The sequence below is a fragment of the Aythya fuligula genome, chromosome 23, assembly GCF_009819795.1.
Source record: "Aythya fuligula isolate bAytFul2 chromosome 23, bAytFul2.pri, whole genome shotgun sequence".
Lineage (NCBI taxonomy): Eukaryota > Metazoa > Chordata > Aves > Anseriformes > Anatidae > Aythya > Aythya fuligula.
In genome coordinates, this window is record NC_045581.1 from 5,899,126 (window position 1) to 5,922,970 (window position 23,845).

General features: G+C 43.5%; 1 protein-coding gene across 2 annotated transcripts in view; it reads left to right on the plus strand.

Moving 5' to 3' along the window:
- The window catches only part of CSMD2 (CUB and Sushi multiple domains 2), a 285,673-nt gene that overhangs the window by 145,517 nt on the left and 116,311 nt on the right, over positions 1-23,845 (plus strand). Inside the window, exons 11-13 of one of the 2 annotated variants that reach the window (XM_032202121.1) lie at positions 715-818; positions 5,259-5,371; positions 13,747-13,929. The exons of the other annotated variant lie outside the window; for it this stretch is intronic. Coding sequence (XP_032058012.1) covers positions 715-818; positions 5,259-5,371; positions 13,747-13,929 — 400 coding nt within the window. The remainder of the gene's footprint in view (positions 1-714; positions 819-5,258; positions 5,372-13,746; positions 13,930-23,845) is intronic. 2 annotated transcript variants of the gene reach the window in all.

Below are 23,845 nucleotides of genomic sequence, written 5' to 3' on the forward strand. Positions count from 1 at the left end.
ATGTGATTTTCAGTTATTTGCAAATAAAAGATTTTCACAAGCAGCTAAGAGACTTGGAACACAAAGCTCTTGACTTCAGTGGGACCTCTGCTCCTGAACGGTGCGTGAAGGCTATGTAAACCCAGTCAGTGCCTTGTAGTGGGGGTGGAAGGGTGTGACAGAGCAGGAGAAAAACACAGGAGAGGGCTGCCCAGGGGGGAGATAGTGGGGACTCCCACCACAGAGATATTCAGAAGCTGCCTGGGCATGATCCTGGGCGCACCATAAAATCTTTCTGAGTCTGCGAGAAGCTTCTGAGAACCAGGTGAATTTTCTGACTGACAAAGACCAAAAAGAAAATGTTTATTACACCATAAAAACTGTGGTGCTTATATGCACGTTCAAATGTATCACCATAATCTCGGGCCTGTAAAAGAAGTGGTAGTGATACCTGATGAAAAAAACATGCTGAAATCACACCACACCTATCTTTATCAATAAAGTCATCTCAAAAATCAATAGATTAAGCAGAGGTAAGAGGTAACTTCAGTATCATCTGGAAAGAAGTGCCACAGTGCTATAAAAAGGGAGGGTGGTCGCTTTTGATGCTGTCCTGAAGATACTAACGCTTGTACAAATTGCTCCTCAGTAGGCAAGCAGGTAAATGAACGAGACAGGAGGCTCTGCTGGCTGCCTTGGCAGTTGATTCGTATTAACATGCTCCGTCTTTGCCAGGTTATCAAACTCACCTTTGAAGAATTTGAACTAGAAAGAGGATATGACACTCTGACAGTTGGTGATGGAGGACAAGTTGGAGACCAGAAATCTGTGCTTTACGTGTAAGTAGCATGTCCTTTGTCACCGTGAGAAATCCACGTCTAAGTTCTGCCTGATGAAATTTATTTATTGCTTCGATGGAGTCCCAGTCTGCTTGCTGGTTCTGTCTCATAAGCAGTTTCTCATTTTTGGTGGAGCTGACTGTTCTCGGTGTTTTCTTCTCTCATCATGTTCTCTTCAGCTTCAGCTGACAGAAGGGCTTTTTACTTCTTTGCTTCTGTTTCTTGACTTGCCTTTGTCAGGATCCCTTAGAGGCTGAGGCTGTCCAGGGAGCTGAGTGAACAGGATTAAAATTTGGATATAGTGATATGCAAACCTCCAATTTATATCCTTTAGTTTGCAGATGTGGTGTTTTGTGGAGGTTTTCTCAGTAGATGAGATGTTGTAGATGGTCCTGCTTTCCTTCCAGGCCTTCACATCTTTGTGTTTCCCATCTACATGTGGTTTTTATTGTTGTTGTTGTTTGTGTTTTTTTTTTTTTTCCAATTTTATACAATTACAAAGGGAAAACTGACCAGAAAAGGGCCGCTGCAGCCATGCTGAAGGATGGGAAGAAAATTCTGATGTTGCCAGTTTTTAAAATAAAGAATTGATACAGCTTCAGTGTATTGTTTTTAGATTTGAAGACCAAATTCTTCGTTATAGTAAGGGTAACATAGAGAAATAAAAGTGAAATAGGCTCTGTAGCAACGTTTGCCATCCTGCTTGCTCAGTGCTTAATAACTGGCAAGGGTTTGGGTTTCAGTTGGAAGGAATGTGTCAGTCAGACGAATACCAATCAGCTTGTGGGTTTATAGATTGAAGGCAAGGGTTTTCCCTGACCCCGGTGTTTGCAGTGTGTCAGCATCAATTTCTGGTACCTGCTGTTTAGGCAGAGTGTTGAGGTTGGTGAGAGCACTTGGCTGCTCTGAGGAAAGCCTCTGCTCTGCGTCAGGACCTCACGGATCTGACAGGGTGGAAGCATGCATACCCCTCGGACTTTCACGTCTCTTTGGATTTTAGTTTTTACATATGCAGTGTGCTCAACTCTAATTGTGATAATTGTGTATCGCTCAAATCCACTTTACTGAAGAAACAATGACTGCTATAGCTCTTCTGAAGCATCAAAGCAAAATACTGCGTGGCTCTATGGTCGTGCCCCTCGTCTGTGATCAGGGCCAACCACTTTTCACAGCAGTGTGTGCTTACATTGAGTATAGCTGTAAGCCAGTGGTGTTTGTTGAAGTCTTAAATGTCTTGAGGGCACTTGCAAGGGCAGGGAAGCAGGGAAAAGCCACCAGGACTTTCAGAAGGAGCATTAGAAATGGTAAACGGGGCAGTTGGAAGGAACCAGGGCTACCGGCAACCAGCTTTAGTGTCTTAACTTGAAAGAATCCCTGATTTTCTATCTGATTAAAAAAATAAAAAAGTGTAACACAAAACTCTCCAAAAGCTACTCTAGCAAAGCAGTTTTACTCTTTCCAATTGATAAAGCATTTTTCATACTGTGTTTTTTAATTTCTCCTTTTCACTTGTTTTAGCACATGAATTGGCCTCCCACTCCATTTTCACTTACCTTTTTTTGCTTGTCTTTGCAAAACCTCTGTTGCTGCGTTTCATCTTACTATGCTTCTCAGGACACGAACAGCAGTGATACTTAAGTCAGAAACTCTAACCTGCAATATATATAAATGTAAGGTCTGATTATTGTGAAAGTGTTCGTAATTAAAGTGTCACAGAACATTTCACAGCTGATTGGTCCAAATGTGCAAATTACAGCCAAGGGAATAGTTTATAATAACTTGCCGCAATGATTTCTCACTCCCTTCCTTTTTTGTTTGCCCGAGGCCTGTGAAGATTTTTGTAGATTTTGTTTTAATCATTCCACGTTTTCTCGCTTTGTGTTAGGGACTCAACACCTTGCTAATGCAAATATGGAATATCTCTGCCTGCCTGCACAAGGTGTGTGGTATCTTCTCCCATCTGCAGGGGATCTCCTTCCATTAAATTGTTGAAGCTAATGCTGACACAATTTGTTCATTTTTCTTTTGAATCTGAGAGGATAAGTTGGAAACTAACGAAATGTGAAAGAGGTGTGAGGACCACAGAAATATTCCATTAGTGATGAATGTGGTTGAAAGTCCATGGATGATTTCTTTTAGCATTTGCTATTCTCTTAACCTAAGGTCAGCTAAATTCACGCACTAGGTGTATCCGCTGGATACAAGCTGTAGCTTCTTTGGAGGAATCAACATGTAGAAATCTAATCCTGTTAAAGATAAGAGTTCCAATTTTCTTACTACTCTTCACTTATTCTTGGCTATTCAAGAAGAACTCAGTCCTGCAGACTTTGAAATCAAGAAATAAATTTGAATCAACTTTCATAGCACCAGACGTTATCCCAAACTGAGATATAAAGGACCATTTGTTTCCAGTCTCACTCTCATCCCTGTAAAACGTATCTCAGAGAACACAACAGATTGTTAGGCTGAGCTTTCTGACTCGCAGGGAGGATTTTATTCCCTAAAGTAACAAGCATCCAGATCAATCATTCAGCTTGTTAAAGTAGAATGTGAAAGCATGCAAAAACCTTTGAAACACCTTTTCTGAAGGTTTTTCTCTTGGTATGTTTCTTGTTCTTGTCTGTTGCTTAAACAACTTGAGAAGGATCAACAATAACACTTCTGAATCTTTTCCAGTCCCCATCAAACTCCCTGGATGCAAAACAGTTATTAAGAAAAGATTGCTTCCTAATTTACCAACATTGTAGGATCAGTAAAATTTCTGATGCAGGTCAAAGGAATAGCTAAGCAAAGGTGGGGGTGGAACTGGGAGAATTTGATGGGCTTGGGAGACATGGATTCAATTTCAGGGGAAAACACACTCCAGATCCCATGGCCAAAGCCTTGAATGGTGACCAGTTTTGGGTGTTAGAGCACTCCTTAGTGCATGCGTGATTGGTAAGACAATTTTGGGGATTGGGAGGAGATTTATCTGTATGGCATGATTGGTCCCGGTTATGATGATACCTGTAAGGCTATTTGAAAGAATCTGGCACTCAGCGGGTAGCCAGTTTTAAGAGTGTTAAGCAAATAGAATAAGTAGCACAACCCTTTAAGCAGTCATTTTGCTTCACTCTAAACAAACTGTAATTGGCAGATCAGCCATCCTGTCTCCGATTACCCAGGAAAGTGGGAATTGTAATAATTATGCCTGGAGGTTGCAAGTTACGTTTATTCACAGGATGCTATCAACACACAGCTGCCGGGATTGTTCCCTCGCAGTACTGGTTTGCAGTAAATCTTCCTTGAGAGCTTGGGGTTCAGTTTTATCAAGAAGTCTTTCAGATGCTGCTGTTGTACTTGAGCACGATGCCGGGCAGAAGCCATGTCTACACACATCCATGTGTTTAAATTTAAGTAAACACTACAGGGAAAAAAAATATATACATCTCCACTTGCAGTAGTTAAGCTTAGGGTAATTTACACATTTATCACAGATGATACCGTAGCAGAAATAGTATAATAGCATTAAACACTGCCACTGAGACAGACAACATACCACTCGTACACCTCTAGTAATGAGCCCTTCCCACGCACCAGTGCTCTGTTTGCAGAAGCAGAGGGAAGGGAAGGAGCTGTGCTCGGAGCGGGCATTTGTGCCTCTAAGTGCCTACACTGGTGCCTGTGTGGGTGGGGATAAAACTCTGAAGCTGTGTTGAACCACAGCGAGGTGATTAATCCCGAAGGCTGAATGAGCCACACATGCCTCATTAGTACAGATGGATTGGTGACATTTTTCTTAATCTCCTCAGCTTTCCTAGGAGTAGCCTTGCAGGGTTGGCGATGCCGCGATCATCCCATGCTGCCTGGATTAGTTGGTGTTTTTCAAGGGCTCCCTGGACATTCAACAGATTTGAGGTTCATGCCTTGTCTTCAAGGTGTTGATTTTTTTGCCTTTTTTTTTTTTAAAGGTCCCTCTGGAAACTTCTCAATTAGGAAATAAGCATAGAGAGCGTGTTGTTGAAAGTAAATTTTATAATAGCAGGAAATATCTGTAAAAGAAGTTAGGAGGATACAGTCACTGGTATGGTTGCTGGGAATTTGTTTGCTTATGTTTTGCTTCAGTGAGAAAGGAAATACTAGTATTGATGCTGGATAAATATATTGTGGTGGTACTAAACTGTAATTATTTATAGTGGTGGTGATACTAACTTTCAGGCCCTCAAGTGTGATAAGACTCATTGTTATAGGTAGTAATCAGAAATACACTGAGAGGCTCATCTGTCCTGAAAAATCTGTCAGGATTTTGGACAATGTTTTCTTTTGGGGTTGGTCTTAATCATACTGGCATTGTTCTGTCTGTTTTTACTCTAACAGAGGTATAAGTGGCCTATATTTTGGTGGAATGCTAAGTTTCGGGAGGCATATAAACTATTTACATGTTTTTATTCATTTTTCCAGCTTGACAGGCACCACAGTCCCCGATCTTATTGTCAGCACGCAGCACCAGATGTGGCTCCTCTTCCAGACGGACAGTGTCAGTAACTTGCTGGGATTCAAAGCAACGTATGAAGGTAATCCAAGTGTCTCTTGGAATTTACCTATTCTTAAAAAGATCAGAGATGAGATGAGATGGGCCTAGTTGCTTGTGAGAAAGGAGCTTCTCAAAGTACTGAAGCTCTGCAAACTTTTCCTTAAAATTGAAGCTTTGCTTCACTAAGAACAGCTTTTGTGATTTATTTTCTGTGAAAGCAGACTGGATGGTTAATGTTTCATTGCTGTTTCATTTGCCTTGTTGGAAAAAGAGTTGGTGAGTTTCAGCAAACCGACGGCATCTGCAACAGACTGTGCAAGAAAATGAGAACAAGTAATCAAAGGTTCGTTCCAGTAGATCAGTGGTACGAACTGCTTCAAACTTTGACTAATCTTTAGCGTTACAAATACAATAAGAGTTCATTTCTGGATTTTTCAAAAGAAACTCTTGAAATGCATTAGGATGGGGATGCTGAACTCTGCCATTAACTTCTATCCTCACTGTCATGTATTTGCAAAGTTAGAGAAAGTGATGGGAAAGTATTCCTTATTTCTAACTCGTGTAAGGGACTGGTGATTCTAGTTAAAGCATTTTTTAGATCCCTGTTTTGAGATGTTTCTAGGTTTTCTTGTGTGGTGTTCCCACTCAGTGTGAGCACATCGGGTTGTTAGCTTTCTCTTCAGGCACTGGGCTGAAGAATTGGCTGCCCTTCTACTGTCCGATAGCCACACACTTGCAGGGGGGAGCTTTTTTCCTCCAGCACAGGCACACTGGAACACTTCCACTCACATTGTCATCCTTTTGCTTTTGTTGTCAGCTTCAATCTCTTTTCAAAGCATTTTCAGTTTTGTCTAAAACCTGCTGATAGTAGGGATCGCTTACTCTTTCGGCTCTGATGCCTAAAACTAGGCACACAAATTTTTATCTAGACATGGGGGCTGATTGTGAAAGGTCTGAGGAACAGCAGCTCCCACTGACATCAGCATTAACATTTAAATCAAAACTGTTTCTATCAAGGGCCCTAAATGCACATTAGGATTCATTCATATTTAAAATGTTTCCCTGGTACTTACTGTGTTTCAGGGAAATGTTGTATTGTGTTCTGTCCAGGACCTGACCATGGCAGTGCTGCTGATTGACGCTAAAGTAACAAGAGTTAGGAGCCTGAAGGGACTTGACCTACTAGAAAACCTAGTTGGACCAAATGCCAGCGTGTCCAGGCAGGCTGAGCAGTACCTTGAAGGGGGATTGGGTCACGATGCTAGAGTAGTTAGAGCATTGCAAGGCCAGGTCAGCAGGAAAGTCATTAGAGACGTAGATAAATGAAATGGAAGTGGAAGAAGAAAAGGGAAATCCAGGCTGTTTGTCCTGGGAGTATCTTAATGGTACTATTTCAGTCCTAGTGACTGTACAAGCCTGAAAACATGCTTTTTGCAGTAGCTGTGAGGTCTGTCTCCTGCCACATTTGTCAGCAGTTGATTGTTGGCTGCCTGGCAGGACAGACTGCTGTACCCCCGCCTGCCAGCCGTGGATGGGTGAAAACACTCTCCAGCTCTGCTATGAGATTCTGTCTGGTTTGCTAATCTCATCCGAAGGGCAATGTGGACATTATTCTTCTATTTTCTTGATAAATCTTGTATTTATCCTATAGCACAGCACATAAAGTTCCAACACATATGATATATAGACTCAGCTTATGCTGTTAGGAGCTTTGGATCTGTAAGGAAGTTGACTTTTTCTTCTTCTGAGTTGCTTCGATGTTATGGGAGCTTCATCTCTAGCAAGGCTGAGCCCCGTTTAGTCCCTGTGACCTCAGCAGTTGCTTTGGGGATTGCTGTTGTCATTCATGCTTTGGAATCCTGTTTTATGGAGCTTCTAATGGCAAATGTGCTTCTCCCTTCCCTACTCATCAACTTTATCTGCACAGCTGCTGCCTGGTTTTGCTGTAGTTGTTTATGTCCAGAACCTTCTAGAGGAAAAAAAGGAGTGCTCTGGCCCTTTTGTGCCCCAGTGAGCCCTAAAGGAGAGGAGGGACCTGTCCCTGGCGAGTGTCAGTCCTTTGACCAACAGATCTGAGCAACAGGCAGAGAGCAGGCTCTTTCCTCTTTTCCGGAGTATCTTCACAGTTCTTATGCAGCAGCTTTTTAACCTTGGAAGATGGGTTTGTGCATGAGAAAAAAGAAGTACAGTTCTGTGCTGAAGGCCCATGCTGGCCCTATCCTGAGGTTATGTTGAATTCAAATCATCCTTGTCCATAAAATTCTTTAGTTTTTGCAAATCCTTTGACTTGCAAAGCAAGAGCTGTTTAAGTAAGAGGCAATTAGTACTTACCAAATACATTATGAAATTATACCTAACTTACTAACAAGTTTCAGTATCAATTTTATTGCCACACTTCTTCCTAACTGCAAGAGGAAAATTACAGCTAATGGAGCTATATAAAGTCAAGACCAAAAATCTGCTTAATAGAAGAACAGAGTATTGTTTATAGAGTACGTTTAAATAGCTATGCATCCTAAAACATGTAAGTTTTAGTGTACCTTGTAAGTGTAATGCAGTCATAAAGCTTGTTGCTAGTGCTGAAATGGTTACGCCTGTGAGACTTATTGACGCACAGATTTAAGGACCTGTTGGAAGGAATGTGCTCAGGAGGGCAATATGCCATCAAATTTTTAGCATAGAGTTCCTGGGAAGGGGGAACCAACCTAGTCATTTTGCTGCAGTTGTGGGTAAAGAGAGAACATATTTGCACCAGGAAGAGGATACAAAGCATAAGGTTTGTGGGTTCGGGTTTTTCCATGTCTGCACTGCAAGACTGGATGTTTTTGGAACAAGTGTTCAGCTGGTGCAAATTGGTGTGACAGCATTGATTTTCAATTAAGCTGTGTCAGTCTTTACCAGCTGAGGATCTGGCTCATTAATGTTCATGAAGATTACTTCTAAATCTTCTATGTCTCAACTGCAGCCCCGTTTATCCTTTTAAACAGACATTCTCTCATAATAGTGGGCAATGTTTTTGGACTTCCAGTGCTTGTCAGAAGAAATCTGTACTAAGCTCCACTTTGCTGGAAAAGTCTTTTCTTTTTCACGACTATAGCAAGCTGATTGATGCTGCAATTTAGTGCTTGACTTGTGAGAAGGCTTACAGCCTCCTGGGGCCCTGGGTCTTCTCCCTTTTCTTTAATCTGAGGCAACCTCTTCTGGGAATACCTCCCCTTAGGGCAGGCTGCTGTTTCCACAGCCATCATAATGGTTCTCTGAAAGTCCCCAGGTCAACCCCTCACAGTGGTTGTCCATAAATAATTACTTCCGATCATGTTTTCAAAGGTTCTTGAGAAATTTAGGGTTCATTTAACAGGATTCAGACTCCTATATTGATTAGGTACTTTCAAAAGTCTCAGCTGTAATCCTTCTGCAGTTATATTCCCCGATGGACTGAAAATATTTGGTTTTCCTCACAGGGGAGATGTGAGGAAAAATGTGTTTGTCACTGATGAGCTTGAGGTTATTGCAAGCAATAGTATAAAATAAAATCAATAATATAAAGTTCTGTGGTAAGAGAAGTAATAAAACATGAAAAAGCAGAACAAAAACAGATTTTAAACTTATATTTAACTTTTTATATAGTTTTAATATACAGTAACAATAATTTCAAATTAAGACCACATTTACAGGCACACAAAGACACTAATAGAGTTTGGATTTCTGCTGGAATTGGGTTAGTCTGGGTAGAGCTGACTAAGGTCTATGTTCTGAACAAGCAGCGTGCTGCAGGCAGGGGATGATTAAACAATATTTAGTGTTGAGATGCTGACTAAGTGTTTGGCTCTGGAGAGCTTAGCTTTGGAGCTCAAACTTAGCCCCATGCTGCTAAGAGGCTTAGAAGCTCTGCCGAGCTGAAGTCTGAAGATTTCCGCCGCCGACCTTCCTGGTTTTAATCAGATCGGTACCGCCTGGGGCGTTCGGCCAGAGGAACTTGCCGGGTTTCCACGTTTGTTTGTCTGTGTGCGTTATACGTAAATACAGAGCTCTGCATGGATGCCAGCAGATAAGCTGCACACCAAGGTGTTCGTACACATGTATGTGTGTCAGATCACGAGAAAGGATAACCTCTCCATTTGCCTAATCCTGGGAGACTTAGGGGAAAACGCACAAATCTGAGACTGGTTCTGCTGCCTCTGTTTGGAGGCAGCTTTGAAGCTCGGGCTGTGCTCCCTGGCTTTCAGCATGGCCCCTTCCTGCTGAAATGCTCTCGGGTTGCACTGAGAAGCCCAGAAAACCAACTCATTCCTCTTCTTTCTGTTGTTCTGCAAGAAAACTTTGCTGCTCTGTGAAAAGAATGTGAAAATTCCTCTGCCAGCCCTATGGCAATGCCTTCTTTGCTCATCCCACTGCTATTTGAGCCATCAGGTCTCTAACACAAACACATGTAGATGTTTACCCCAGTGGCAGGAGGTGCAGAGGCCCTGGGCAGATATACTGCCCCCATGCTCGTGAGCACCAAGGCCTCCTTCTTTCCTTCCTTCCTTCCTTCTTAGTAGTGCCTGCAGGTATTTTTCATTGATCATGTGTTTTTTTTCTTAGGTTCTACATCGCCTGACATCCCCCTCCCAATAGTCTCGGTGTTGAAGTCTGTCAGTAAATGCAGTGTTTGTTTCCTGCTCTGCTTTTCCGTGAAATGTACTGACTCATGTCATCAAACACTCCTGCTGCAATGCTGCTGAGCCAACAGACGTGAAGGCTTTTAGCTTATGGTGTGTTGACCTGAACCGTTCTCAGGGGCACCTTACTTGTATGCACGTCTCATCTAAACCCGAGCAGGACAGATTTGATGTCATGCCCCAGGGCTTTAATGAGCCTGGTAGATTCAGTTCCTGTATTCGCCCTTCAACAGTGGCTTAGATAGGAGGGACATGGCAAAAAAAAAAAGGGTCTTTCTTCTTGCTTTATCCCTTCCTCTTCATCTCTTTTCCTCATTGCTGGAATCAAGTAGAAAAACTAGACAATAGGAACTCCCTTGTCGTGGCTCATTAAGGATACATACCTAACGCTATTAACTTTCATTAGTTTAAGCAAAGATAATATATGTGTGAAATTGTGTGTGTAAGGCTAAGTATATTCTTAAGGGTCTTTCTGACTAGAGCTAATATTTGTGTGGTTTCTTCAGGTATGGCTTCTAAGTGCTCACAAATCCCACATGTTGTGGATATATTTTCCGGAGAGTGGAATGAATTTTGCTCGTTCGGTGTTTGCTTGCAGCTCTGAAATCCTCAGTTTCCTGCTGAGCTGAGTCAGGAAGGAACAGAAATCGCGTGTAGCCCCAGGAAAACAGCAGCCTAAATTTTGGGTGCCAGCAGTGTTTCTGTGCAGCTCTGTAAAGGAGCAGAGACGGTGAGCGTTTGCTCTCCCCAAAGCAGGTCTGTGCCCACGCAATCCGAGGGACTCGCTCTTCCTCGGTGCTCTGGAAGTAGAGGCTGCCTCCTTGGCACAGGGATCCGATTCCCCCACCCACCACAGGGATACAAACAGCACAAACAGCTGGTGACAAATTTCTGGCAAAACGTTTTCCTTTAGAAAATACTGTTTTGTCAAAAACTTACCTGCGTGATATAATATTTGATGGAGAAGTTTTGAAAGATTCATTTCAACTTGTTTCATTTAAATAATGTCAAAACACTTGATTTTGATGTTCTTGTTTAGTTTTGACTATTATTATTCTAATGTGGAAGAGATTTTACTTAAACATTCTTCAGGTGAAATGTTTCAATCTTGTTGAGGTAACATGTTTTGATATTTCTGAATCACTCATTTTTGGAATTTCTGTTCTGCTAAATATCTCATAAATTTTAATATGTATCAACAGACGTGTAGGAACCAGAGGATTTTCTCAGGACAAAAATTCCATTTTATGACCTCTCTAAAGTAATAAGACGTGTTAGCTTTGTTTGAATACTGCTAACAATTAGATCACATGCATAGTGGAAAACATGAGCTCTAATTCTTCATTTCTCTCCCATTCTTAAGCCTGTGATTTCACACTCTAGAGATGTTCCACTTGGGTTCACGCGGTGTGACAGAAAAGGACTGCACAAGCTCGAAAGTGGGGGGAGCCCTAGGAGGGAGGAGAGCATTCAATCAGTACCTCAAGAGCATCTGTGTTACCTTTATTCTTTTTCAGCAGAGGGTCGAAAGAGAGTTATTTATTTGCTTTGCTTGGTTGCCTTTTTTCTGAGTGCCTGGTAGCCCAAGCATGTCCTGATTTTACAAAGGCAAAGAATATGCTGAACACTTGTAGCTCATGCTGCCTTCTGTGGTAGCTGGAGCTGCTTGGCACGTCTGTCGGTGGGGTACCCATGGCTGTTGATCTTCCAGAGCTGCAGATAGGCGCACAGCGAAGGTGTTTGGGTTAAACACCTTCACCTGCAGTGAAATCTTAGCCCTGGAGGGACCCTAATGGCCAAACTGCCCTTTGGGGTGTTAGGAGGACAGGGCTCTCCCTCTCTGGAGCCAGGTGTAAGCAGGCAGGGATGTTGCATGGTTTTTTTTTAAAGGGCTTTGTTGCTTCTCAGTGGGAAATCTCTGCACGTGGAGGGGCATTTGTCCCATTAGCCCAAGAAATACTGGCCCTTCTGCTCCCACAATGCAGGGTACAAAGGCTTGAAGCTGATTGCTTACCCCGGCCCTTAACACTTAGAGCATTGTTTTAAGAGATGTTTGGAGTGGTGTTTGTTAGTGTCCATCAGACTCTGACCAAATAGCAGCAACCAGAGTGGTGTCAGGACACGTAACTTTAAAGGTTTTTCCCAGATATATAGCATATGTATATATAGCATATATGTATTCCTAGATATATAGCATATATATATATGCCCCCTTCCCAGCATCTCGGAGCCTACAGTGTCACAGGCTTCAGAACAGGCAGCAACTGGACGAAAGGCACCCTGCAGGACAGCTTGCCATGAGTAAGACTTGCTAATATCGTGTTTCAAGGTGTGAGAAAGAATGACATGACAAAAATTAATTTTTAAGGGCTGTTGGCTTCTAGCAGGATAAGTTATCAGCTCCCTGTGTCTCTGTCAGGTCACAATGATGCGTGTTTAAAATATGCATTCCACCCTTTGATCTTGTTACTGTTTCTTGAGTTTCGAAGCTCAGTTTTCTTTCTGTGATTTACATCGCCTCTTTTTTTGTAGAGCAATGTAAGTTCAGTTCTACTTTGCGATATGAACTGTTTTGTTTTTGTCCCTCATACGCAAGAACAAATCTTCAACATATGGATTTTCAAAGCCTGCAGGAAGAGGCATAAATCCTGGCAAACTGTTTTCACTGACAGGCAAAAAAAGAAACATGTTTCATGAAAACTTTTCTATTAATATTAATTTATGTTAAATTATTTTGGGAATGCTTCGTTACCTGGCAGTGACTTTTTAGTTCAAGATGCACAGAGCAGTAGCAGAAGCTAGGTGCCTTTTCGTGACTTCTATTCATAATACACCTGTATCTAAGTTGCCTGAAGTCAGCATAATAATGAGGTGGTGCTTGTTATTCAAACCAAATTGGAATATTAGATGGAGTAATGCAAATCTCGGATTATGCGATTTTCTTCTGTAAAGAAAATGTCACAAAAGAAGTTTCCAATTTGGTGTAAGAAATTGAAATCGGGGAGAAAAGACAGCAAAGCTGATCACAGATGATGGGGATAAAAAACTAGAGAAGGCTGGAAGACGAGATGAATGTGAAGCAGATGAATACTGTGGGAGCACTAAGAAGGCTGTAAAGGAATGAAGTTTTGTAGCTAGTAGTGATACAGTGCAGGGGACCCTTTTGAAATGAAATTGTGTGGAGCAGCAGATAACAGAAAATTGTGTCCGCGATTTACTTGAAGTCAAAATACATGCACAGCAAGAGATTAACTGCGTGTTTTCATGCAAGAAGGTGTCAGCTGTCGCCTTCAGGACCACACGTGGAAATGAAAACGGGGTAGTAAGGGAGGGAGAGAGCAAACACAGCAATCAAGCAAACACACTGTGCCTGTATCCTCATGGCTGAGGGAGTCCAAGGTTTGCTCAATGCTAAATGACACGATGGTGTGTCTGTTTTCAACCACATCCCTGAAGCAAATGCAGAATAGGATCTCCTTGGCTATCCCTGTTTTTCATTAGGCTATGATTACCTCAAGGATGAGGGAGCAGCTGGCAGAGGCTGTTAGGAGGGAAGGCCTTCCAGAGTCACAGCACTGAAATTCGTATTATGTCAGGTCTGGATTCGCCTGGCATCGCTGCTGCCCTGCGTGCTGAGGGGGCACAGGCGCTCTCCTGGGGCTGCGATGGCTCTGCCAGAGCTGCGGGTCAGCAGCACCACACCAGCTCCGTGTCAGAGCCTGCCCCCAGCAATATTTGTTTTATTTTCTTTCAGAGATCGACCAAGGGAGCTGTGGTGATCCTGGGATCCCGGCCTACGGCAGAAGAGAAGGATCCACGTTCCGCCACGGGGACAGTTTGAAGTTTGAGTGCCAGCCTGCCTTTGAGTTGAAGGGACAGAAAACAATTACCTGCCAAAAGAGTAGCCAGTGGTCTGCTCAGAAACCAGTCTGTGTTTGTAAGTCAGTGAGGAGATGGCTCTAAAATATTTTCCCTGTGTGCTGAGGTGGTCACGTAGCATGGCTGTGTGCTGTGCTCAGACAGCTGAAGCCATGGGGAGCATTTGGTTTGGTTCTCAGCAGGAGGGGAGGTGCGAGGGGGACAGCATCCAAATCCAGATGTGGCCCCATGCTGGCACCACGTGCTCTCTGCTCTGCCCATGAGCCCTCCTGGCTTTTGGGTTCACGTTAATTCTGCAGAGCAAGTGGGATTTTTTGTATCCAAGATGGGGCATCAACAACAACAACAAAATTTAAATCTATTCAATTTGATTCTGTTTTCAGCTGTTTCATTTTCTTTCATTACCTGACAGTATTCAGGCTCCCCGCTGCTGGGCCTCAATTTTTAATTTGTTGTATGAGTTCTCAGCAGGAATAGGATATTCTGCTCTCAGTGGTGACTGAAGATAAAATTGTCTAAAATGGGGATTTTCTAAATGGATAAAAATGGGGAGTTATGTGCTCAGTTCCCGTTGGGTTTTAATGGTCTCACTGCCCTTTGAAGATGTAGTGGGCAGTCTGTGTTATTGTATTGATCGAACCTTCATTCAGGAAGTGTTGTATTTGAGCGTTACTAAAATTCACAAAAGTGTCTATATTTTCTGCAACTGGTGACAAACAAACTCTTCTTTTTGGTCCATCTATACTTAGTTAGCCGTGCTAAATTCTGTGTCTTTGAACAAATACTGTGCTCTAGTGGAGTGAGACTAAACCTACAAAAAACAACAGTTGAGTGACAGTGGACAAGTATGAGGAAAAAGAAGAGAGAGTTAACAAGTGGTAATTTTTAGAACCGTGTATTCACTATACAGATAAATACATACACTGCTGTTAGATACTTTGCTATAAAATAGTAATTTATAGTATGGCAGAACTTGATCCGTGCCAAAGATGCAGCTGACGGGGGGTGCAATGGGTGGGTCAAACCCTGTGGCTTTAGAGTTGAATCTGGGCTCTCCAGGAGCTGCAGGGGAAGCAGGGGCTTTAGTGTCCCTATACTGGCATTTTATGGGAGAAGAAAATCCATTTTCAAGTAAGTGCCTTTCTTTTCAAACTGAAATTTAAGCTCTGAGCGTTTGTGTATGTATATGTGGAGAAAAGAAGCAATTATCTCTGAGTTTTGCCTTTTCTAGATGCAATGACTTTCTACCTACTTAGTTTTCTCTATAAGCAAATCAGCTAAAGATGCTAATGAGGAAAATGTAGTTTCCCTGGTTATCTTTGAAGTGGGAAGCATTAGACCATTTCTGTGCTTAGCTTCAGAAGCTTTTTCTCATTTCCCAGAAGATGAATTCATAAAAACAGCCGATGGTTGGGTTGAGGTTCTTGCTGACAGTTTGCAGGGAGGCTAAACCTGTTGTTTGCGGCTCTTATCAGGTAATTTTTTCACAGGAGTAGAGCAGAGGCTTCCCAGCAAAGTTAGACTCTATTTTTTTTTGTAGGTAGATAGTGAACAGGGCCATCAAATCAAGCTCCAGTCTTCCAACAATCAGCAGTCTTTGCAATGCGTAACATGGGCATGAATTTTTTAGTTAAAATAATGCCATTGTATGCTGTTTTCTGAAATTCTCCGGTTTTGGATACTTACGAACCAGCAAGTCAGCGGGTAGGTAGTGGAAAAAGTATTTCATAACCTTCTTACACCTTCACTCCCCTGCCTTCGGGTTTGCTTATTCTAGACAGCATCATATTAGTGCGCGTGAATCAGAAGAGGTGATGTGACAAAATGTGTAACCTGGTGTGAAATGTGTAGTGGGATTAGTGACAACTCTCTGTAAATGCTGGGAGACCATTAAATGTATTGGGTAGCAGGCGGGAAAATAAGGTAACCTGATTTATGTGCTGCTAGTGGGAATATGCAAACAATTTGGTGCTTCTGATACTGGCTGCAAATGCATGACAAATGCAGAAGGAGATTAAACAGTGTGCTATGGTGCATCCTGCTGTCTTAAGCAAATGATTTATGAGCAGACAGAATTCATTGTGGAGAACTCATTTCCTGGGGCTTCGATGACAAAGCAACACAAACTATTTAAGTCATGCATCTGCTTATTGCAATGGATTCTTAATTTGTGACTGTGCCTTCATGATAACAGAGCTACCATCTTCATCCTCCTTGTTGTCATTGCATCCCAGCACTTGTTCAGGGCGAGCACGTAGGTCACTGGAGAAACTTTGCAAGACTTCTTGGTGCATGTTCACAGCTAAAGCCTTGCTGAGCAAGGTATCCTTGGCCTTGCTGTGTATGTTTAGATTATCACTGATGATCTGAGATACTTGAAATGACTGCTCTGAGCCTGAGAGCCTCTGGTAGTGTAACTGGATGGGGAACTGTGGCACAGTCATCCATCTGTGTGTGTGTTCTGAACTTGGTGTCTGCTTCCATGCTGTGCAGTTGTCTGGGTAGCCATGATGAGTGCGTACTGAAGACCTCTTTCTGTCTTTTCTGCCACACCTTGTAGTGCTCAAATCATGTTTGTAGTATCCTTCCCTGACATTTGCATTTTCAGAGTTACAGGACTGTGATATCTTGGTATCTGTCAGAGGCTAAGGCGGCTCTCATAACCCACTATAACCCAAGTCATTGCTTTCTTTCAGAGCCACAGTCGGTTTTCTTGAAGTCTCAGAGGACAGCAAAATGGGCTTGAGAGGTGTCAGGTGGATAAATGCTACCTAAGGAAAACCATTGTGCTACTTAGATAAAGTTTGTGCTCTGATGGGGGGAACTTGTAAGAGGTATAATATTCAACTAAAGTCTACAGTTACCTGTGGCTGAGGAGATTATTAAGTTTACAAATGGGGAACCAGCCCATAATTACAGCTGTCACAGGCAGTTGGCGAGTTGTTCAGATATTGCAGTGAAAGTGATGATAAATGTCCAGACAGACGTAGTCGGGGAGCAGGGCATTTCAGTAGTGCTATAACTTCCAAGCATATGGTTGGAATTACTGTTTAAACATACTCGTATATAGCAGGGAAAAACACATTATCTGAATTTTATGTGAAATACAGCAGTGGATAGCCCTGTAACGAAACACTTTGTACGACCAAAATCTGTTTCCTTGCTGAGGAAAGGAAGGGCTGACATCCTCACTGCAGGACAGTGCTCTCAGAGGGCTTCTGCAGCCGTTCAGTAAGTCAAGGAACAAGGCTCCCAGCTGTCCCTCTCCAGCACCTCCCCATCCCTGCAGCCCCCTTCCCATGGGTCTCGGACCTACAGCTCCCAAGGTTTCAGCCCTGCACCTTTAGGCAAGTGGTTTCTTGCACCAAACAATGCTGTCGTCATATGATAGGCATTTACTGCTAAACTGCTATAGAATATGTGTCCTTTGTAACCATCTTGGTGACTAAAGGCAAGGTTTATTCCTTCTCTTAACTATCCTCTCTCAGTTGCTCTCGGGGAGTAATTTCTGCAAACAACTTACATCCTGATACAAGTTTAATTGATTGATCCTAGACTTGTCACATTTTAAGTTTTCTGGACCCGTCAAGTGTTTTAGAGTTAAATAACACTTAGAGAAATCAAACAATACCTAGAGTCTGATTATAGCGCATTGTGCAAACCTGGGGGTGGAGGTTTCTGTGCTGAACTGAGGGGTATTTGTTTGGCATTGATTGACTGGAACTCCACAAAGGCTGGCAATAAGTAAGGGCACGTGCTTGGGTGTATGTTCAAATAGAGGGGCCATGATCTGAGCTGTGCTGTTTCAGGGTATTTTGGAATATTCCAGAGACTTGGTCTGTTGTTCTGACAGTCATTACAGGGGTTTTAGTGTCACTCTGGTCTTGCTTTAGGATCTGCACTAGTTTATGGAGGGGTTTATATGATCATTAACTTTATTTGTATTATAGCCCTGCTTAGAGCAGTAGTCTTGCATGATGTTCCTTTGTACAGAGGCAGAAGGCACGTCCCAAAGCACTTCCAATTGAAATTACATTAATTTGTGTGTTTCCTCCTCTGGCTTTGGAGCAGCTGTTATGCTTCTTTCCTTTCTTGTTCACTTGGAAACCTCAGCCACAGCCCTTTTCTCCTCACCAAGCTGCTCACAGTTGCTGTGGCTTGCAGCGACACTGCAATCAGCGTGCCTGCTGGTGCTGGAGGTGTGCGGTGCCTTGTTGAGAGCCCTGCATTTACCCTGTCCCCACTGAACACCAACCTGATCCTTCGTTGTTGAGAGTTGTCTCTGATTTCCCTCTGCTAAGAATTTGACAGAGCTCAGGATCCCCTGTGCTTGTGCACAGATGCACTAACACAGTCATCTGCAGAGGCACTGGGATTTTCTGCATTTTTCCAGTCTTTCTAAACATCTGATTTTGTTTAACAGCAATGTAAAATCTATCTCCTCCCTACTCGTAATTACTTCTTTTGTTGAATCCCATATTTTCATGCTATACCTGCTGAAAAATCTTAGCTCCTCTTTGCAAAGAGCAGAGATCTTAGTTTTGAGCTGAGTAGCTAGCCTTTGTGCACCCTGTCTGGTACAAACACTCAGGATTTGTAGCCAGCAGTGCAAATACAGTAGATGTTTTCCCAGCAATGTGCTAATCAGAACCATGTAATTCTGTATCACTTGACAAGTTTTTTTTTCATTTAGCTCTAAATTAAATTGTTAGTTGGTCATTATTCCTGTTCCATTTCCCTATGTTCTTGTAGATGCAGATGTTTCCAGTGGAATTTGAAGAAATACAGGAACTGTATTAATTTATAATTCCAAGCTGTTTTGTGGTTTTTGTTGTTGGTTGTTTTTTTTTGGTTGGTTGTTTTCAGTTGATGCTTTTTATGAAGGACCCTGATAGAAAGTTCCTGGCATAATGGCAGAGGGATGCTCTAATCATCTCTGCCAAACAAACTGGAAAAGGGTATGGGTAGGTAACCTTACCCTACCAAAACACGTTCACCCTCACTTCAGCAAAGCACCTGGTCATGTTCTGGGCTTACACAGCTAGAAGCCTGCCCAAGAAAGGGCTCGTTGTCTGCTGAGGCCACTTCCAAGGCTGAGATGGCTTGTGTGTTTGTGCAAGAGATGTGTCCTTCAGGACCTGTTAACACCTTCTGATCACTGCTGACCCAAGTTAAGTTCAAAGCAGCAAATCAGTGGTGAAATACTCCTTATCTCCAGCCTGTTCCCCTGAGCCACTGAGACCCTTTCTTTATCCAGCAGTAGGTGAAGCAAATTAAATGAAGGCAGGATTACCATGATCTCTGTATACACGTGGGATTTGTAGCTTTTGTTAAGAACCTTGTTTCACGTTTGCAGCCATGTAAGACCATTCCGGTCTCAAAATTAAGCAGGGCATTTCCCCTTGAAGTCCTGGTTCTTCACCGCAGCTCCAGTTTATCAGAGCACTGAGACGTAAATGTTTGCTTGAGGAGACATACATGTTTAAGTGCTGTGCTGGGCAGGAATGCACTTAATTACACACTGATTGCCCCCCACGCTCCCCAGACTTGGTTTTGGTGTAGCCTATATGAGAATTTTCTTCTTTTTCCTTTTCTGTGACTTTAACCTGGGGGCTGCTGCTTCTCTGCCTTGCAAGTTGTGCCAGATAAGCTGCACGTCTTCTGGCACGCCACTGCTCAGTTCAGTTGCTCTGTTTCCCTTGGGTCTATACCGAAGGAAAGCTGAGGTCCACCTGGGTCAGCCTGGAGCCTGCTTTCTCCTCACTTGGTCACTGAGTTCCACCCAGGTACCTGTGCAGTCAGCCTACTTCAGTGAGAAAGATGCAGCGCTCTGAGCAGAAGGTACGAGGTGAGGTTGCTGCGTTGGGACAGGGGTGTTCCAGCAGACACGGGCAGCTCTGATAGCTGCAGCAGGGATGCTCTGGCTGCAGAGAGCCTGCATGTGGTGAATGTCAGTGTCAGGGACATGGCAAAAGCATCAGTCCCCAGCACTGAGCACACAGGCACCAGCAGTGCCCCTGGCTGTGCTCTCAGCACCGATCAGGAGGATGCACGTTCCTGGGCTGTCTCCGTGCTTGTTATTTTACTGCTTGAATCAGTTGAATTGTTACCCTGATAGGGTTTCATGCTGGTGTAATGAACTGTCCTGTGCCAAGGCATCTGTCCGTATTCCTGGCTGCTTTTGCTCAGCACAATGGGTTGACTCTGTTCATGTGAGGCTGAATATGAAGTGCTGCTTGCTGATTTTATCAGGCAAGGAGGCCATTCCTATCTCCTTCCTTTTTTTCTATGCCCAGAAAACAGGGATGGGGTGTGGGTTATGTTACTGTCTTTAATTTAGTCTGCAGAGAAGTTTCCTGACTTGTTTTATGTTAATATCGGTGTTTGATCAAGCTGCAGCGGGACATTTCTGATTTTCAGGCAGAGGTGATGTGCACAAGTTTATCTTTGAGGCTCTTTCCACTGCTTCCACAGCCAGTGCTTCACATGTGGCTGAATCTGCCTGCACACCCTCTGCTGCACCTCATGGCAGCTGCTGTCACCCCTCTGGCAGTCGCGTGCTTGTGGGAGCCTCGCCCTTGTTTTACAGCAGTCAGCCTTCAGCACCAGATGTGCAGAGAAGTGGGACTTTTGGAGAGAGGGACTCGAGTCCTGGCCTGTTGCACAAGCAGCTTCCAGCCTGCAGAAGACAAATGTGTAGCAACAGTTGTCTGGCAGCTTCTAGTGCTGCAGCAGAGGAAGGATGCTCTGCTAAACTGTGAAGGAGCAAGAAGAAAAAGGTGCGTAACAGGACCGCTACCAACACTCCTAGTGCTAGACTGCTTTGAGGGTTTTGCCAAAAAGTGCCAATTCAGCTTCATCTTCTTGTGGACACCATCACTGATTCCCAAGAGAGCCTGTAGGTCTGAACTGCAGTGAGGGGAAGAGTTCCTCTAAAATAATCAGGGGCATACAAGAAGGATCTCGTCATCATGCAGAAGCCTTGGAGCACCTCCTGAATAACAGATGGCTGCAGAAACCCTGGCAGACAAGCAGCCCAACACTGCTGTAGTGGGATCAGCATCCTCCAGTAAGTTTAAGAAGCTTACGTTATTCCTGGTAACCCAGTCACTGCTCCTGTTTTGAGTGGGCAGGAATGAAACCTGCTTTGGTATTGTAGCTCGCTTCCACATTCACAGAGGCTTCTATTCAACCTGTGTTAAGTTCACGGATGATATTTTCCTCAAATTTTCTGAAACCCCACCCATTTTCTTTCCTTTTTCTTTAAGATACCTGCTCTCCCGCCCCCAGTCAGCCTCATGCTGGCAGTGACAGCTACTCCATCAGAGTGAGCTGAAGAGTTTGTGGCTCTGTAATGCAAAAATGTTCTCCCGGTTAATGTTTGCTCCAGACTCTATTCTCTCACCTCCCACTTGCCCTGCTGGTGCCTCAGGGTTTAAGAAGGAAAACGCATTGTGATGCAGATATGTTTACTGAAAGAGCAGATACAGAAAGAGGAAAATACAAAATGTAAAGCACTTTGCTTCGCAGCTGGAACCAGTGCCCTGAGCTTCCAGCTCTGTTAGCTATTTGGGACATATGGTTCCCAGAGTGAGGCGTCAGTTATTAACCAGGCTCCTGCTGAGGTCCTGTTTTTCCAGTCCATCACCAAGCTATGCCTAGAGGAGGAATTTACTTAAAAATGGAAAATCAGGCAGAAAGTATGTTACCATCTTCAAGCTCCATCCCAAGTGGTCAGAGACGGTGGGAATGATATCCAAAAGCTGAGAGAGAAGTCGGGATTTTTTGTTGTTTCCATGGAGACTGAACTTAATACAGTGATTTCCTGCTTTGTTTTCAGCTCCTGAATCTGGTGCCTTTCCTGTTTCCACCCGCCACAGGTGTGCACTCCCCCCAGGATCAGCCCTGGATTCTCATGCGCAGGATGAGCAGGGATGAGGTGTCTGGGGCCATCGGGCGTGCCTCGCAGCAGAAGCGAGATGATCTGAGGAGGCAGGATCTTTGGAAGGCGAAGAGAAGCAAGCTGTGCTTGCACTGACCAGACAAATGCAGAAAGTGTTCCAGGCTGAAAGCACAGAAACAAGCAGCTGTGCTGGAGAATAATTGTTGGATAGCCTCCGTGTTCGGCTCAGACACGAGCATTGCACACAGGGAGCGTGGGGCAGCATCCTCTCACCACTTGGCTTTCTAAGACAAGAAACAAGGAGCTGTTCCTCCCCTATCTTCCTACCCTAAAGGAAGGCAGAATATTGATAATGTTTGTGATGACTTGAATAAACATCTTTCACTCATCCGTTAATGACGTGGGTCTCATTGGCTTTCTTAGGTAGTCTACTGTTTCTACTAGGTTTTGCTGTGATTTATTCTGCTGTATTTAATAAAGGCATTTTTCTAATTGCTTTTGCATTACTTCATCAGTAATAATTGATTAAGGTCAGTACAAATTTGAACCTCTGCTATGCACATAATGAAACGTCCTCTCGTAAGGTATAAGAATAACCGTAATAAATATTAATTTAACTCTCTTAGCTCAAGGCCTCAGAGTCACAGCTATTCCTAATTCCTTGGTCCTGATGGACAGGCTGCAGGCAGCAGGGCTGCCCTCTGTCTGTCTGCTGGTTGAGATGACTGCTCGCTCCTTGGGGGCACTTTGCTCCCGACTGTCTCGGATGCGCAAAACAGCACGAGACAGGTAATGCTCAGCTGTCTTCCACCTTTCCAGGGTACTATCATCTTTGTTCTGATAGCACATTTCACTGTCCTTGACGTGTTGTTAAACAGCTGCTGCTTCGATCTGAGCGTCCAGCAAAGCGCTTCTGGTAAAGTGGGGAGCTTGGAGTGGGATCACAGCGCCAGCTCTGTCCAGAGCAGCCCCAGACAAAAAAAAAAAAAAGCAACTCTCAAACTGAAGAAAAACCTCTCTTGCTTAAAAAAATAAATCCGTAAAATCTTCATACTGCAGACATGACAGTGAACCTGGTGAAGCAGTTGTCCACACTTCCCGGGGTGGACGTGCCCCTGACCTGCCAGCAGGATGGTGACCCTCGGGGAGGCAAAGCTGAGTGCCCCCCATGGGGAACTCATACGCTGGTGTCCTGCTGCAGCTGTGCATCCTGCAGCCCAGGACATGGCTGTTTCCTACGCTTTTATTTTATTTCATGGAAAATCAAAGTTGTAGCTCCCTGCAGCGCAGACTTTGGGGGGTTTGGGCTGTTATTTAATCTGTCATTTTAAATTATCTAACAAAGGTTAATTTCATATTCTTCCCTCACTCTGCTTTTCTCTCTTTTGTCAGCAAGTTCTTTGTTGTTGTTATTTCCTGAAGTGAGCCACCAGCACTGGGCCATAATAGCTGCGCCAGCAACCATACCTCTCTGTTGCTGGCTATGTAACGCTGTAGGTCCTGTGTGAATGCTAATTTACCTCTTTGGATCTGAAAAACTATAGGAGATACATAGCACCTGTGTGGAGTTCCTACTGCTAAGATGTTTCTCTGTGTGTGAATGCATTTATTCTCAATAAGGGTTCATAGGCATATTATACCCAGCTTATGCTGACAGAATTATTTGACAGCATCCCTTGATATTTCAGCAACTAGTAAAGAACCTAAATCCTGAGGATATTTTGCAGTTTTTCTCTTTAATCTGTTCTCTTTGTTGCTGAGAGCAGGAAATGGATTGTGTAGCTCTTAGCCTTGATAACGTCATGGTAACGTCCGTCCTATTTGATCTGAAGCCATTAAGCGTTGAAGGAAGATGGAGGGGAAATAATGGAGGGAGGGTGAGCATTGAACCAAATAATTGTGTAAATGCCAAACTAAAACCAGTTTTATCCTCTGTGTGATGTCCTTTTGCCAGGAATTAGTGAGATCTATGTTCCAAGTAATGGATTTTACCCCAAGGGTGCATGGTGGGGAAGATGATGAGTAAAGCATACATACATAAAGTATCAAAAACATTGAATAGGTACCACTT